We start from the raw sequence: 17,208 nt of genomic DNA, 5'->3' as shown, positions 1-17,208 counted from the left end.
CTTGCTAGGATACTGCCCCATTAAATTGATGGTAGATTAATTAATAAATTAATTGCTTTATTTATTGTTGACAGAACGATTGCAGGCTTTAGCAACCTGTCAAGTGTTGAAGATAGAGAGAAGATACATGTAATCCTATGATACAGTTAAATTACATGAATAGGATTTTTATAATATGGCTTTATTGGAACAATACTTAGAAGAGCGATATTTTTCAGGACAGACCTGTTGGAATAAAATGTTTTGATCATTTTATACTGGACTAAGTATACATACAATACAATAAAAAAATGTATTTTATATTGGAAGTAAGTTAGGCGTAATTTTGTTACTTTAAAGTGTGGAACTGGGTGGGAATTCAGAAATATTATATACCGGTTTGCTTATAGCAAATACACGTTCACATTTTTCTTACGCCATCTACTGGATAAATATCGTCCGATCATACTGAAAGCCATAGGGGGCGTTGTCTTCTGTACCACAAGAACTGCAGCTCTATAGGACGACGGTTTATTGGAGGATCCTATTCCGCTCGCTAATTCGTTCACGGAGCCGTCAATCGTATCTTACAACTTCCGAGTGGCCGTTTGTAGCGCAACAATGGCAGAGGATAGCATGCCAGACCTAAGCAGACCCCAGATGTTTTTATTTGGTGAGATAATCAAATAAGATGTTGCATAATCATATAAGTTTTCCGAGCACTTATTTTCAACCACCATATGATCCCACAGTTATTTAATAAGGATAGCTGGCGCAGTAAGTGTGGTTGCTAGCTAGCTAGTTAGCTAGTTATGTAGCTAGTCAAATGCCTTTGTATTTAGCTAGATTAACTGTTAGCTGTCTAGCTATATTTTTGTCCAATTACCTAGCTGTAGTTCGTCATTTCTATGCTTACAAGCCGTGTGCGGTCTTCTTAACCATATTTACGTGTTTGGTATTAACTAGCTAAAAGCAATTTGTTGCAAGGCTACTTTTGGTTACCCAAGCCAGCTAACGCTAATGAGTTTTTAGCAAGCGAACTATAACAGGCAGTTATAGCCAGCTTTTGTGCTTGTGCAGTTGTAATGGGTGACTTTTTTCTTTTCGCATAGGGTGTGTGCTGAAGTCGGATAAGAAAGAACACAAAGTTGAGGTTGACGACGACGAAGCTGACCACCAGTTGTCTCTGAAAGCGGTATTTAGCTGTGAATTTGTAACTACGTATATAAGTTATATTAATGTGATCGGGTCATGGCTAAATCAGAAATTATGCAGGACTGATTTGTTTATAATGCAATAAATGTAGCTACTTAAACGGTGTTAGCTGGATCTGGGTGTATTAGCTAGTTAATACACTCAAAAGACAAGACGTTTCTGATTTTTCTTAATATTCATGTAGAGCTTTGAATGTGTCGTGTGTGTGTGTGTGTGTGTGTATATATATATGTATATATATATATATATATATATATATATATATATACATACATACACACACACACTTCCTGCTTACCTGTATTCTCAGGTTTGTCTGGGAGCAGAAGCTGAGGATAAGTTCCATACAGTTGAGATAGAGGGGGTGACCTACAATGGCAAGATGACCAAAATCCCACTTGCTGTGCTGAAGCCATCTATCCTGCCTTCTGTAAGTGACTTAGGCTACTGGAAAGTATGTTGAATACATTTTCATTCATTAAATAGATCATTAATCTTTAATCTAATTATTAATTATTTTATTAAAGCATTGTCTCTGCGCATAATTTTCAGCGTCCTTTTTGCCTTGTTCTCACTGTGAGTGACTGTGGGGAATAGGGCTTTAAATGCTTAAGAATATCTGTACTACCCATGTATTGTTAGATATGGAGATGTATATTCGGAGTTGTAGTTGTAGAGGGCCAGCATCGGAGCAATATAATTGAATAGGATCAAAAGAGTTTTTTGTTTGGATTTAACACTAGGTGTTAAATTTAAGAGTGGCAGCAAGATTCCTTTGACATGCATATTTGCCTTGCTTCACATAAGTAAATGTGAGCTCTGTTGCTTTATCATAGGGGTTTTACATTGTTACAGTTTACGTGCTAAGCAAAAATGCTATTTCTGTTAGCCAAGTTTGCTTGTGCATTTTGGACCGCTGTAAGAATTTACCTCATGAAAAAAAACATTGCTTGCCTGAAAGTAGTGACAGATTGTTTCAGTGCTGGGTGGGGACATTGTTGCATCATCAGGACATTGAAGACACGCCCTCCATGACATCATTGCTTGCACGCCCCCTTAGCAACAATTATGGAAATATGATTTCATAATCAGAACTGAGCTTTGATGGATGGAATTTTTTAAAGAATTTTGCCTATGTTTGATGAACATTTAAAGTGATAACAGAAAATTAGTGAGAAAGTCTCAGATATGCTTTAAAAGAAAAATCCAACTGTAACAGCTGTAATTCATAAACCTTAATTACAAGTTTCTATCCAGCCCTTGCTCATAAAACAGTTCATTGTGTTGAAACAGATATGATGAGATGATTCTAGATAATTGCATTGCATGTCTTGCCATGATGTAATTATTTCAGTTACACAGCTGCCATATAAACATTAACCAGAACATCCTTGCATGCCATCACCTGTTTACATCCAGTTGCTATGGACGCAAGTGCTGTTACATGACACTGTGGAATGTTCATTCAGAATCTTTGGCTGCGCTTTGAGATTCCAGAGTTGCACAACACTGTTCTGAGGAAGAGTTTATTTAACTCCAGGCCCATGTGAATTTTTCTTGAATGCTGTGTTCAGAACATCCCCTATCCCATAGTTTCTAGAAATGAACTAATCAGATTTGCAAATTTAAACACTAATCATGACAGATTTGGGTTGCAGTTGGTAACTGTTCCAGATTGCTCTAGTGTTATTGTTGCACTGTTGTTGGACCCTAGATCTTCTCTAGATTAGTAAACTTGGTTAATTTATATAACAAAAATGGTCTGGTAAAGTTCATACTGATAAGAATATTTTGGATTATAATTCCCGTCCCTTGTCATTCTAAGTAAGTTTGCATTACATGTCAGAAAGCATTTGACTAAGAGTACAATCAGTGGTGTAGAAACAAATACTCCTGAAACTCTTGAGCAACATGGACATTAGTGGACCGTCCCTGTCCTGATTAGATTGAGTCCTGTTTCGCTTTGTGTTTGCTAGTTGAGTCTAGGGGGTTTTGAAGTCACTCCTCCAGTTTCATTCCGTCTGCAGTCCGGAACTGGCCCGGTCTATATCAGTGGACAACATTTTGTTAGTAAGTTACTGTTTCTCCTTTAGTTCCCTTTTAAGACCAATTAATTATACGGAATAATGCATTTTATTTTGAGCATTAATTTATTTTTCATCTTGCATGAATATGCAAATGCAAAACCTGTGATAAGTGGCTTTTATGCAATCTCTCTTTGGTGCGTTTAGGTATGAAGGAATCTGATGAGGAAGAGGAGGAGGAGAATAACACATCACCAGTAAAGAGACCGTCCATCATGGCCTCTGGGAAAGTACCACAGGTAAACAAATCCCAATAGCCTCTACTTTAATTCCTTTAAATGTTTGAGGCAGTAGCCTCGACCTGTTGTTTCGATACTTACCTACTGTAAATCTGTCAAGGTGTCTTGGTACATTCATGGTAGGGCACATGCTGGGATATCTTGTGATTTCAGTAAGAACTTGTATTGGAATTTGAAAGTGAGCAACATTGGTTAGAATGATATGATTAACTTTAGACCACCGCAGAATTTTAAATACATCACTGTACAATTAAGCCATTAATGAGGCTTTAGAAATTAGCAAAAGAATTTTTAGAGATGTTTGGTTGACATGATCATTAACTGCTGCAAAGGGCAACCATTAGTTCTTTAACAAATCATAGGAATCTTTGAATATGCTGATTCCAGGTGCTAATATTAGATCTCTATCTTTTAGAAAACATTACAGGTGTATCACAGGAATATATTCTGCCTAGGAAATAATAGGCCTCCACTGAGAGATGTATAACTACATATTAAAGTGTACTTTTAATAACAGTTAACAATCAATTACTGTATATTGAAGATATCAGATATGGAATGAAGTATAGAAGACAGACAGATATGTGGAATTCTAAGCATTGACAAAAAAGTTGGACATGTGCCCTGAAGTGACTGGTAAATGACAGCACGTGTCAGAGTGCCGCGTGCGAAGGGGAAAGAGCGCAGAATAAATACATATAATATATGTATCTATTTACACATATATAATATGCACACTTCGTGTTGCTTTGATGTTAAGGATTCAGTTAGTACATTCAGTAAGTTTTGTTCTGGTTATTTCTTCATTCACTGCAGAAAAAGCTTAAAATGGATTCAGATGAGGATGAGGATGATGAGGACGATGACAGTGAAGATGATGATGATGATGATGATGATGATGATGAGTGAGATTCTTTTCTTAACAATTTAAACTGTATAAACTGAATATTATTACTATATTATATTATTAAGCCAATGCGATTATATTTTGCTTGGTCAATGAACAGAATGGAGAGAGCGATCCTGTTTTAATACCTTTCAGTACTTGTATTTAATATAATTGTCCTTATCCTAGTTGTGTATAAGGATGAGCGTAAATGTGTATTGAATTCTATGCAAATTAAAATCTAAATTGTTTTGTACATTTTCAGTGATGAAGATGAAAAACCAGCTTCAAAGAGCCCCATCAAATCCCCAAAGAAAGTAAGTTTTTCAGCTCTCGAAAAAACAAACCAACCCACATTTACTGCACAAACACTGCCTAAAACTCTTGCCTTTATTGTCAAAAAATGGAGAAGTACCTTTACTGGCCAGCAGGTGCCACTGTGTTCCTGGGGAGACACAGGGAGAGGGTTAGCGCAATGTAGTATAAAGAAAAAGATTGGGGGGTGAGAGAGAGAGACACTCATTCCTACTACTTTTAAATGCACCCAAATTCATAACTGTTCCAATAACACACCCCTGTTTTATAACAGTGTCCATTTGCTCAGTGTCATTGCATAACAGCAGCAGAATACATTACATGTCAGCACGGCATATATCATAGCATGTCATTATGTGTGTTTTCCAACTGCTCAAGCATACTTCTGCTGTGACTCCTGTGCCTATCAGGTGTTGGAACTATTAGTTGTCTGGAGCATAATAATGAGTTGACTATAATCTGGCAAAGCGTCTAGTGGCCAGTCAGGCACGTGTGGCAGGTATACTTGCTGTAAGAGAACACGTGGACACACAGGACCACGCAACACTTTTCTTTTCAGCTCTGATCCTTATTTCTTTCACTCACCATCTCTCTTGCTTTGTCCATTCCCTCTTCTGCCTTTTCAACCTTGCCTAGGCACCTGGCCTTTTTGCTTAGACAATGTATTTGTCATGTCTGAGACTGCGTGTGTGTGTGTGTGTGTGTGTGTGTGTGTGTGTGTGGCAAGGGCTTGTTGGGGGGGCACTTATGTTTGCGAATAAGCATGTATGTGGCAGGCATCATCTCTGAGAGAAAAGAGTGTAAAGGGGGTGCGTGTTCTGTAATGTCTGATAGATTTTTGTGTGCGTGTGTGTGAGTGATGAGATCAAAGACTTGGAGTTGCATACCTGCTTTGTGAGTGCTGATTCCTGCTCTACGGGGGATGACGGGCAAACACTGCAGTCACACACTCATTTAACCTACTCTTTCTCTCATGTCTTTTTGATTCCCCTAAGCCTAATCTCACTGTCTCTCTCTCTCTCTAGCTCTTCCCTACTCTCTGTATTGGTCTAATGCAGCCTCCCCTTCTTAACTCTCGCTGTACTTTGCTAATTCCCAACTCCGCTACATCTAACCTTACGCACCTTTTTTTCCTCTTCTATTCCCTTCCCCCAAGGGGTTGAGGAGCAACAGTGTTCCGCTGGCCCTGCAGGCCGTGACTCGACAGGCTACACACTCCACAAATTACTGAGCACTTTTATCACTCTTCACAGACAGCCTCCCCAGGAAGATCAGATTCAATTACACAGATAAAGCATGAGTCAGTCAGAACCACAGGGACCTCAGGGCCTGTCACAAGCACCGTTTCCCTGTTACAGACATGACATGACACCTGAGGGGCTGCTTTGTTTCTGGCACATGCTAAATGTTTTCATGTTTTAGTCCCAGTGATGTGCTCCCTGCTTCTCCTCAGGCCCCAGAAAAAAAGAAGAGTGCAGATAAACAGAACGGCTCACCAGGGAAAAAAGACGACAAAGCAGGGAAGCCTCAGAGCCAGGTAGGTTCCCTATAGCAAGTGTTCTAACCACAGTTAAACATTTTCTGTTTATCTGATATAAGCGTCATCTAATATTAGCACTGAAAGCAGTTTTTAAGGATTGAATGACATTTTGTAAGTACCATGGATCAGTTAACTGGTTCTAGTTTGAGGAGTGAACTTGGAAACTATAGAAGGGGATAAAAGAACTCTGAAAGTTTGCTGGTTTACAGGGAAACCTCTGCTGAGTGGTAGAAGTCTACTTAAATCCTAAATTACTATAATTGTGGCAATGTATCTATGTTGTTTGATAATTAGCTTTTCAGAAGTGTTCGAGCCCATCACTCTTGATTAATCCCTCAAAACTGGGTGACTGTCGTAATTTTGATAGCAGACATGACCTGCACACAGAACAAACCAGAAGATTGTTTGAGGTGGTGCGGTAAATGATGTGGACTGAAGCCTTGCTTTGGGTTAAGACAAGCCATCATTTGATCACGTTTGGGATATGTTGCTCCCTATTGTCTAGCAGGGGTTAATCTAATAGTGCCAAAAGCAAAGGGTAAATCAGACTAGTAATGGTCACTTTAAAAATAATAATGTACATCAGCGTTTAGAGCTTCAGCTCTGATTAGCGAGCAACATGATGGTTCATTCAGAACATTGTGGTCCCAAATCCACAGAGCTATTATGCCTGTCTCTGTGTGATGGAGGGTTTTAAAATAACCTCCATACATGTTTATTAAATAGGTATGCTAGACAGAAAACAAAGAATGTTCTCGGACAGCATGGAAAATGCTGAAGCCGTACCACACTGCTTTCCCAGGCGGTAAAATCGCAAAAGCGTTTGCAAGAGCTGCTGATGGCGCACATCCTAAAATGTCCAATTTAAAGGGTCGTTTGCGGTCCACTTTTAAAAACAAAATTGTCTGAAAGGCCCAGAGCTCTGGCAGAGGGGCCAACTTTCTGGATGAGAGAGAGAGAGAGAGAGAGGCCTCTGTTCTACTCAGTCCACAATGCACACGTATGTGTGTGGACAACCTGGTGTTTGTTGATATTATGTTACAAGAGGTGGACAGTAATGCTTGTCTGTAGACATAACCGGGGAAGAATGGGTGGGTGACTAGATAATAAAGGCAAGATTCTGTCCTCTACAATTCCCTGGTGCACCTTTATGCGGAACACCTTTTGTGAGGAACAGTCCTGCATGGAAAGGTGTCCATCAGGCTTTGTGTGTTAAACACAAAGCTATTAAGTGAACCTGGTCAGCAATCTGAAATAGGCAGATAATGTCATTAAGAAGCGGGAAATTAAGGAGTGAAAACAAGCACAGCGCTATACTTCCCTCGTAGAGAAACAGTTATGTCCGCTGGAAATCACCCCTTCAAGACAGGCTTGACCTCTGTGTAGTGGAATTCAGACCACCTTTTTACACAGTCAGCTATGTGTGGATAAATACCTCCCCTTTAACTAACCTGGTGGCAGTTCACTTGACCTAACATCAAAAGGCCAAGCTAGTGCCCTATTAGCAATAGAGATGCTTGTCATAAGTGCAGCCTAGGTGCTGCTTTTGTGTGGGTTACGTGCAATTGCATGCAAGTGTACCTCTGTAATGTAATTCTGTGTTTTTGTCCAAGATGACCAATATTAGAACCTTCATCCACATCTGAACCTCTGCCGCACACACACACACCCACACACACAGACACACACAGCTAGCCACCCTCTTATTTCCGGTGGGTCAGTCCTCTGCCATTAGTCCTCATTAGGGTTTGGTGTTTGATGTTGCTGTAGGCCCCGAGGAGAGCGGAAACCCACTGCTCTGTGATTATAGCGCGTTGGACGACCTTTTCCTTAACACTCAACACCTTCTGCCGCATGGCCTATCAGACCACTGAGCCGCGCCGCTGTTTGGCCCACTCCAGAAAAGTTGCACAAGGCTCCGCAAATTACGCTGATCGAATGTGGCGCTTCGAGTGCTGCAGGTGCCATATTTCAGCATAACATGTAATTGCACTAGTTTGGACACGCGCAGCAGAGCAGGGACACACTGAGCTCGGCCGAGAGCGCCGAATCTGCGGGCTTAACTTGCGGGGCCCCTCTGCATGTGGGGCAGGCTGACAGCAGAGAGGGGGAGTGGGCTCACGTGGGCCCTGGAGAGGGTGATGCAGAGCAGATGATGAGTGACATCTCCGTTTCTGAACAGGTGGGCAGCTCATAAAACGCTTTTCATCTGCCAGAGTCGGACCGCTGTCTGCTGATTGCAGCACACTTCGGGCTAATTTCAAACCATGGTCAGGAATTGCTGCAGCAGGCAAGCCAGTCTTTATTAGTACGGCAAAGGAAACTTTGAAATGACAAAGAAAGCCCCCTACTGAAATGTACCCTGTTTAAGGTTAGCATGCTGTCTATCGGGGAAACTCTGAGCTGGTTTTCACAGGCTGGAACACTGTTTTCTTTGGGGTATTAGGGCTCTGTCCTTTTCCCAAGCCAACCAGGTTTACTTGATTTGCAGATAAATTAAGTAGTAAAATGAAAACACATTTTGATTGGTTAAGGTAGGCTGAAGTAAAGATATTTTTCTGCCCAAAACGAATGAGACAAATTGCCTCCCATCAGCATGTGTGTCTGGTGAAGTGGAATATACACAGGCACTGAACTATAAATCAGGGTGATGATGATCATAACGATTCCCGTCACTGTTTCTTGGTTGGAAACAAACATCGCTTTAGCTCCAGAGTTCTGCTTTTAGTTACCACGTCCAAAAACCTACATGAATTGGCATTCGGCAGTGTCAAAGAGGACATACTGACGTGTCTTGGCTGTGTGTGCCTGCGTGCCTGCGTGCGTGCGTGTGGGCGCTCGCTGAGGATGGACGATTACATCAAATGCTGGCGTGCTAGTGATTAAGTGTTGTCCCGTGGCATCTGTAATCAGAGTCTGGCGCAGATTAAAAAGCTGGCTGCTCTCTGCCTATCAGCTGTCTCTGCTCCACAGCTGTCCTCTCTAAAGGAGGGGGAGAAAAACCCACCCAGCTTCATAATGACTACGCCACACCGGGCCCCCCTGGCCTTTAGCCAGCGCTCTCAGAGCACGTGACTGCTCGCGCGTTTGTCCTTTCATTTGATGCCTTTTGATCTGTGACACAAGCGTTAATCTTTGCAGAGGAAAGAGAGGATGGCTCATTTCTGAGAAGCGGCAAAGACAGGGATGTGCAGCCAACGTGTTGTATTTTTCTTTTCAGCAATACGTGTTCCCTGCTCCCTCCGTCCTTGGCCTCTCATGAGTCTGTGACGATTCATCTTTTCCCTGCATGTTCAAATTCAGCCTCTTCAGTAATAATTAATGACCCAGAGGTGGGGCCTAATGTGCTAGCCGAGAAAAGCAAGTTATTAGGGCTCCTGAGTTAATTCGCCCTAATCGATTCTCATACTCTTTCTTGTCTTTAATCTCCTGATCTCGCTTTCAGGAAAAAAAAAATGCCTCTGTCCATCAATGAAACCCTACAATCAAGAGTAGATTCCAGCCTGTGCAGCATGTATAGACACGCAATTGCTTGTGTAATTCACAGCAGTGTGTGTGTGTGTATGTGTGTGTGTATGTATGTGTGTGTATGTATGTGTGTGTATGTATGTGTGTGTATGTATGTGTGTGTATGTATGTGTGTGTATGTATGTGTGTGTGTGTATGTGTGTGTGTGTGTGTGTGTGTGTGTGTATGTGTGTGTGTATGTGTGTGTGTATGTGTGTGTGTGTATGTGTGTGTGTGTATGTGTGTGTGTGTATGTGTGTGTGTGTATGTGTGTGTGTGTATGTGTGTGTGTGTATGTGTGTGTGTGTGTGTGTGTGTGTGTGTATGTGTGTGTGTGTGTGTGTGTGTGTGTGTATGTGTGTGTGTGTGTATGTGTGTGTGTGTATGTGTGTGTGTATGTATGTGTGTGTATGTGTGTGTGTGTATGTATGTGTGTGTATGTATGTGTGTGTGTGTGTGTGTGTGTGCGTGTGCGCGCGCGCGCAAGAGAGCATGTACATAAAAGCTGGATGGAAGGATGAACAGACAAACATGAACACAGAGTGACTCCTGGAATTTTTCTGTAACACTTGAATGCTAACTCTTTATTTTCACTGTCACAGAAGAGGTTAGAAGTGGTATCTAAAACTGTCTAACGTATTTTCCAGAACATTGAGGAATTTGATTAGCCACAAATAGCGCCTTAATGGCTATTATCAGACAATATTACATCAGTCTTTGATGAGAATTGATATTGGAAATGAGCTACTGATGATCAAATGTGTAAGAATAGTACCTCTGCTCTGTACTACTGAGGATCTCTCTGGTTTTGTCTTGCTGTGTATGAGATCATTTGAGGCTCGCCGTCTTTCATACGCTGGGGTGTCAGGAAACGAAGATCCCGACACTGAAAAACAAGCCCTTTCTTCCTCTTCTTGGCAGTGTCTTTCCCTCTCCACTGCTGAACAGTTTGGGCTTGTCCTCTCCTGCTTGGAAGCAATAAAAGGATAATTTGCACCCCGCCATATTTGTCAGAAGGCTATGTCATGTCATTAGTGGAGAATTCTGTGTCTGTTTAAAAAAAAAAACAATTTTTTTTTTTGCTTTAATCCAACTCCAGTTCCTTCGCTGGTCCTGACTGGGCCATTTGTTAATAGAATCAAATAATCCACAGTACTGTTAGGCTTACATTGCTTTGAGTGACTAATTCTTGGCAATGGCACATACTCTCTGCTGTGGGTTTATTTATTGATGAGCAGTTTCCCTTTCTTCTGCAGCTGTTTTCTCTCTAATAATTTTTGAGCATTTACTATCAACCCGTACGACGTTTGCTAAATCGTGGTTGCTAAATTCAAGTTAGAAACGGAAACAGGTATTTGCAGTTATTGTTCTGGGTTATACGTCATGAATCAGTACTTAAGGAGCCATAAAAAGCAGGCTTCCCATTTTTACGGTTTAACTGTGCCTTTGTTCACAGGTTCAGGTAAAAGGCAAAGACAAGACAGGAGCAGGGCCTTCTGGGAAGCCGCCCACCAAGCCCAGCATAAGTGAGATCAGGAGCAGGCTAGCAACGGCAGCTAAAGAGGTGTGCAGATGCGCTCCTTCACACACCTCCACTGTCTTGCAACCGGCAACGTTCACGTTAATAAGACGAGCTGAAGATGACTTATTTCCTTCGAAATCTTCCTTGTTTTCCCTGAAAAGAATTATTCAGAGCTAACTGATGTTGTTTTGTTTTTTTTCTCTCATTAGGTTTAACATGTCTCTATTGTGTTTTTGTTTAACATGATTTGCTTAAATAGCAATAATTTGGTTGTCAGATAAGGTATAGCCATTAAAACATTCAAAACAGACCTTAAAACCTCCAGAATAGACTTTAATATAAAACGGATTAGAGAGTTTACATCTAAATTTTAATCATTCTTACAGCATCTCTGAACTTCTGTTAACATCTGAGACCATTTTGCATCCTACAGTTCCTGCAGCAGCTATGCAGTGGGCATTCCTCTGGACCTAGGGTCGCTCAGCGGCGCCACCCAGGCCATTACTAGGGTGATGGTTCAGCAGTTACTAAAGCCTCCCATTAGCCCAAGGCTCACTAGCCAGTCGATCACATCGCTCCACCAGGCCCACACAAAGATTAGCCAGCCCGACTCACACACGTCATCCCACCACATGCTCATCAGTGCTGACCCCCACTAAAACCGCCACACACACTTGCACCGAGTCGGGCACCAGTGCCCCCGGCCACTTGGGCTCCAGAGAGGATCAAAGTGATGGGGACGAGGATGAGGAGACAGGGAGATCCTTGTAATCAGGGACATCATTCACTATCACCTTGATCCTCTGCAGCACAGCTGAACCTTTAGTTATTACTAAGTCCTGAGTTAAGCAGTAGAACGCGAGAGGCAGTGTCTTATCACGAAATAATGTCTTATTTGCGTTAACACATTACCTTGAGTATTCTATTGCTTTTATACAAGCAAAGGAAAAGAAGCCCAAAATGTAGTGTTAATAAGTTTTGATATTGGCAATTCCTCTGCCAAAAAGTAGTTTCACAACAAACACAGTCTGGTTCACAACGAATAAACTGTTGCCATGCAACAGTAACAACAAAGGCATACAGCTTAGATAGCACTACCAAGTAACATTTGTTTGAAATACAAAGGAAAATTGATTTGCATCTGTCAGTCACACTCTCCTACAGAGTATGACCAAACAGGCTGTGGGTCAAATGTTATCTCATAGAAGTCAATGTATACGTTTCTTATTTTATATACGAACAAAACACCTAAGGGTTGAGGTTATAGCTATTACTTACCAACACATCAGCGGGGTGATACAGATTTGGTGTGAAAAACACACGTTCACAGTACATCAGTATGTTTAGAACAGTTTTTGTAAGATTGGAATGAACTGTTATAATCTGAAATACTGCACCCATTTTAACTTGACTGCTCTGGAGAACATCAGCACACGAGCAGATTAGAAAATGTGCTCACTTAGCCTTTCCCCTTTTTTTTGTGCAGATTTTATGCATCTCAAAACAGTAATAAACAATAAAGATGTTTAGTTTGAAATATTAGGAGTACAGCATTAGATCAGGTGGATGTAAGTGTATATAGATATGAATGTTTTAAGCTGTTTGCATCAGCAAGGGCAACTGAACTGGACCTCAGATACAGAAAGAATATGAACTAAGAATATGAAATATGGGCCATCCAGCACCTTCCACTCAACCCCGTGTAGCCTCAGAGCGATGATTTGGCTGAAATTCAGCAAAAAATTCTCAAAGCTCAGTGGTCGGACTGTGCTGCTGAAAATTAAACCACCTCAAGAAAAATCTGTTTTTCTGAAAAGGGGAAGCCGTTTCCTAAGACGGAACAGAAGTTTGAGAACTACGCCAAAAGCGCTTTCAAGATCTCTGATAAGCAAGTAAGTACCATCGTTTAGTACTCATAAGGTTTGGTTAGCCTGATCAAAATGCCTGCGGTTTTCTAATGGTCCTGCGTTGTCTCAGAGAGGTACATATCCCTGAAATGGCTGTGCTTGCTCCATTTGAAAGATCAGATTCCCTCCGGTCCAAAGATGAGCGGACGCCGACGTGAGAGTGCAACAAGCGCATTATGGCCTGTGTGCAGTCGGCGGGGCGGCATGCTGAAAGTGCGTCTGACCGGGCCTGCTCCTCCCTCTGTCCCCTTTTCTCATCTTTTCATGTCTCCAGAGCTGCTTGCTGCCTGGGGAGCAGGGGATGAAATATGCCCAAGAGAAGAGGGAGCAGGCAGCTGCCAAGGCTAACATCTCTACTAATGATTTAGTGGCCTCTCTCTCTCTCTCTCTCTCTCTCGCTCTCTCTCTCTCTCTCTCTCCTCTCTCTCTCTCTCTCTCTCTCTCTCTCTCTCTCTCTCTCTCTCTCTCTCTCTCCTGTGTAAAGTGTTTCTTATGCACTCTAATGAAGGAACTGGATGGAGGTATGCTGTTGGTACCAGGCACTTTAGCTGGTTCAAGGCCGTCAAGTTGCTGCTCGAGCAGAAATAATTAGTATTTGGATGAACTTTCCTTCCTCAGGGCAGAATGAGTGCAGACAGCAGTACTGTGCCATGCTGGCAGCTAGGCCCGCACTAAAAACTATACATGATGATCTTCCCCAGACAATGAATGTTCACGATTTATGTAATGCTGCTCATTTACATAGGAGCCCATGTTTCTTCACTTTGAAACAAATCACTAAAGCCGGGCTTGCACTGTGCAAATTCAGTGGTCTTCTAAGTTTGTTGCGTGTCAGTCTGTACAAGATGATGCAAGTAAAATTCTGGCAAATTTGGTGTGTCCGAGTGTGCGATACAGTGTGTTTTTAAAGTCAGGCTGTGCTATGAAGATTATCTAACGATAGCTGGGCGATTAAAGGAAATGACTGCTCAGTGTACATGATCAACGAGCACACCATGGCCAGTATTTGTAGTTGCCCAATGACGTCCTCTCATTGGTGGCTTGTAGAAGTGGACATCGCCAGATCTCAAAAGTAGTACATCTTTGGTCAAAGAAGCACTAAATCGGCCGAACATGTCAGAGTATGTCACATTTGAACTGGAACATGTGTACCATCCCTCACAAAGGAGTGTTTAGGTTTGAAAGAAAAATGCAACTTTTCTTTTAAAAGGCGTCCAAGTTTCATGTTCCTGTTGGGCCCTGCTTTTCACAGAGCAAGTACTGGTACGCCTACCATTCACTGTGTATGTGCACACTGATCTGAATGTGTGTGTGTGTGTGTGTGTGTGTGTGTGTGTGTGTGTGTGTGTGTGTGTGTGTGTGTGTGTATGCATGCATTAAGCTGCATTTGCTTGCCTCTGCATCTGCATGTTAGAGTAAGCACGTGGTGATTCGGGGGGAGGGACCCTATGTCAGCGAAGTCTGCAATAAGCTCTCCGATGCACTGTGGACTCAGAGGAACAGAGCAGCCATTAGCACAGCGGAGCCTCAAAGTTCCAGACTCTGAGCAGAGCAGGTGTACTCTCTGATGGAAAACGGGTGGAGCCCGTGTGTTGCGCATTTGTGTAGAACCAGCTCTGGAAGTACTTTGGTTGAGGCAGAGATATGAGACATGTCTGTGTCAGAGAGAGGCACTAGTCATACATTCTGGTATGTTCACCTCCTGCTTGCCCTCCCTCTGTTCTCTCTCGCCTCCCATTATCCTCCAGGCGTACGCCAATGTGGCTCTTTTTCGAAAGAACTAAGTCACTCTGCTCTAATTATTAAGACTCTTAATGATTCGCAACATGAGAGGGACCCTTTTCCCAGTTTTACAAAGACATCCTCTTTCTCCCCTCTTTCTGCGTTTCTACCCCCTCCTCTTTCCCCTTCTCTGTCTGTCTTCTCTCCCTTTCTCCCTCCATTTCTTTCCTTGCAGGTGATCAAAGACCTTTGGAACTTTGTACAAACACTGAAAAAGTAATTGCAGCCTTTGCCGTTCTCTCTCTCCTGCGGTCCTCCGTGCACCAGAAGACTAAGGGTATCCAGTGACTGCCTTCACCTGTGAATACTGGCCTCTTCCACACATGGAATCTGTCAGCTCCACTATAAATGTAGAGAGAGACATATAAATGAGCAGAAAGACATAGAATAGTGACAGATCTTGACCATCATTTAGCCAGATCTACAGCTGACGATCCCACCAATGTTTTATTTATGGTAAGACAGCTGTAAGATACCTAGGGTAATAACCTGGGCAATTTCTAAAATGAAATATTATACTGGAAATATATTGTTCAGTTATTTACAGTAAGCAGCAAATTAAGACTGGATTGTGAGTATTTAAAAAGAGATTTCTGTATGAATCATGTGGTGTATCTGAGCAGGTTAGCTTTTGCACTACAGTACTTTCTTCTGGGCCGGCTTGTTTTGGTAAATTTTTTGAAATGTTGGTCTTTTGTGTAAATAGTGCTATTCATTTTAATGTGCAAACATGGCAGCTGAAATATTGCTGAAGATTCTGTCTGGTTCTGAGTATTCCGTCTGGCTCTAAGTGTTCCGTCTGACTAAGGATTTCGTCTGGCTCACAGTAGGTCTGAGGATCCTGTCTGGCTGTGGCTCCATAGCTCTCTGTCATTTACATGCTCTAAGCTGGAAATGTTGGTGAGCTAAGCCTCTCTGCCCAGGCAATGTAGTCATATAAAGTGATCATTTAAGAGGTTACCCGCAATCCCGTTGCCAGAAAAGGACATTAAAAAAATGGTCATTGGCTTTATTTGTGAAGTGAGTTCACATCATTTCTTCAGCTCTTTTATTGCTATGAATTCTAGTACTGATGTTAATTATGTTCTAGTATTACATTTTGTTGTTCCTCTAACTTTTGTATTTTTTGCTAGTTGTCTTATAGCTAAAACTTGCAAACGTGTTGGGGTCACCTAATGCTAGAGCGAACCTGTTCTTTTTTTTTTTTTTCTTGTTTGTTTTAACAGTTAACTGAGAGGGTAAAATGTTTGTTCTTACAGTATACAGTGTGATGTTTGTTTATATCTTAATAATGGCAAATTGGAAAAAAAAAAAAAAGCTTGCTGACATTTATGGCAAAATACCCTGATTGAACAGTTAGGTCTAGCTATTAAATAATGATTAGTGCTTCTAATTATAATATTGTGTAGTAGAGTAAATTGCTCATTTGTAATACATACTCCATGATGACAAATAATTATACACATGGAACTCTCCTGTTGCATTTTCCCTGAGAGGTGGCTAAGCAGTTTCATGAACGAACGCTTACCTCTGATCTGTCCGAATGACTGGCCGTGCTCTGTCAAAGTCAAATTTAATTATATAGTGTTTTTTACAATGCTTGTAACTGATCTCAGAATCTCTCCTATGACAGCCTCTTTCCATTGTCCATGTCCATCACATTTCAGGTTTGTTGAATTATTTGTTTGCAAATACTGTTTTACAGTTTAGCATATCCACGTTTATAATAGCCGTGGAATGAAAGGAATTAAACGATTCTGATCCAGGCTCTGTGGTTGTGCTCTGTCTTTTCAGTGCGGGGTGCTCACACAAAGCAGCGCTTTATTGAGCACAACTTGCCAGCGCAGCCCACAGGGTTTCTCTGCGCTGGCACCTGGCTCACGTTGCATGCATCACACCCAAACAGAAACCCTCTTTCAGGATGAAGATTATTTCCTTAATGCACTGCAACTCCTTTTACAAGCACATGCCTAAACATACAATTCATTACTCAAATGAAGGCGAGATGGAGCTGCGTATGGCGCGCTGTAAGGCAGCCTGAGTTATGTGACGGCCCGTGTGATTTTTATTGCGTAATTTCTCATGTGCCTGCAGAGATTGATAAAAAGTGTAGAGAGCAGATCCTGTTCCTCTACTGAGGCTCTTCTTTTGCTGATGAGGTAATGAATCCCTGCTCAGAGCAAATAATTACTTTGACACCTTTAATACATAATTTTAAATATTTGTTGAATG

General features: G+C 41.7%; 1 protein-coding gene across 7 annotated transcripts; it reads left to right on the top strand.

Annotated features, from left to right (window-relative positions):
* The first annotated feature begins 518 nt into the window (after positions 1-518).
* Positions 519-16,742, top strand: npm1b (nucleophosmin 1b). Of its 7 annotated transcripts, none has more exons than XR_014117610.1 (12): positions 519-652; positions 1,092-1,174; positions 1,505-1,624; positions 3,171-3,264; positions 3,426-3,517; positions 4,334-4,422; positions 4,669-4,720; positions 6,172-6,255; positions 11,222-11,329; positions 13,105-13,179; positions 13,310-13,407; positions 15,152-16,742. XR_014117610.1 is itself a non-coding variant. In XM_081699061.1 (12 exons), the coding sequence occupies exons 1-12, from the start codon at positions 601-603 to the stop codon at positions 15,194-15,196; spliced, it is 981 nt and encodes a 326-aa protein (XP_081555187.1). In that variant the 5' UTR covers positions 519-600; the 3' UTR covers positions 15,197-16,742. The 7 variants fall into 7 exon arrangements, 6 of the variants coding, with proteins under 6 accessions (XP_081555187.1, XP_081555186.1, XP_081555185.1 ...); XM_081699061.1 differs by having other exon boundaries at positions 4,675-4,720; positions 13,315-13,407; XM_081699060.1 differs by having other exon boundaries at positions 4,672-4,720; positions 13,315-13,407.
* The last annotated feature ends 466 nt before the right edge of the window (positions 16,743-17,208 follow it).

Source organism: Electrophorus electricus, chromosome 16 (genome assembly GCF_041902795.1).
Source record: "Electrophorus electricus isolate QZ-2024a chromosome 16, ASM4190279v1, whole genome shotgun sequence".
In the NCBI taxonomy this organism is placed as follows: domain Eukaryota; kingdom Metazoa; phylum Chordata; class Actinopteri; order Gymnotiformes; family Gymnotidae; genus Electrophorus; species Electrophorus electricus.
The sequence above is the reverse complement of the archived record's forward strand: the minus strand, read 5'-3'. Positions and strand labels throughout refer to the sequence as shown.

What these genes read in the sequence shown, in the direction of transcription:
- npm1b (XM_081699059.1), top strand. Translation starts at nt 601, where the DNA reads ATGGCAGAGGATAGCATGCCAGACCTAAGCAGACCCCAGATGTTTTTA. An exon ending in CAGTGGACAACATTTTGTTA is followed by an intron (nt 3,265 to 3,425) that starts GTAAGTTACTGT and finishes TGGTGCGTTTAG; the next exon opens with GTATGAAGGAATCTGATGAG. An exon ending in CAGGGAAGCCTCAGAGCCAG is followed by an intron (nt 6,256 to 11,221) that starts GTAGGTTCCCTA and finishes CTTTGTTCACAG; the next exon opens with GTTCAGGTAAAAGGCAAAGA.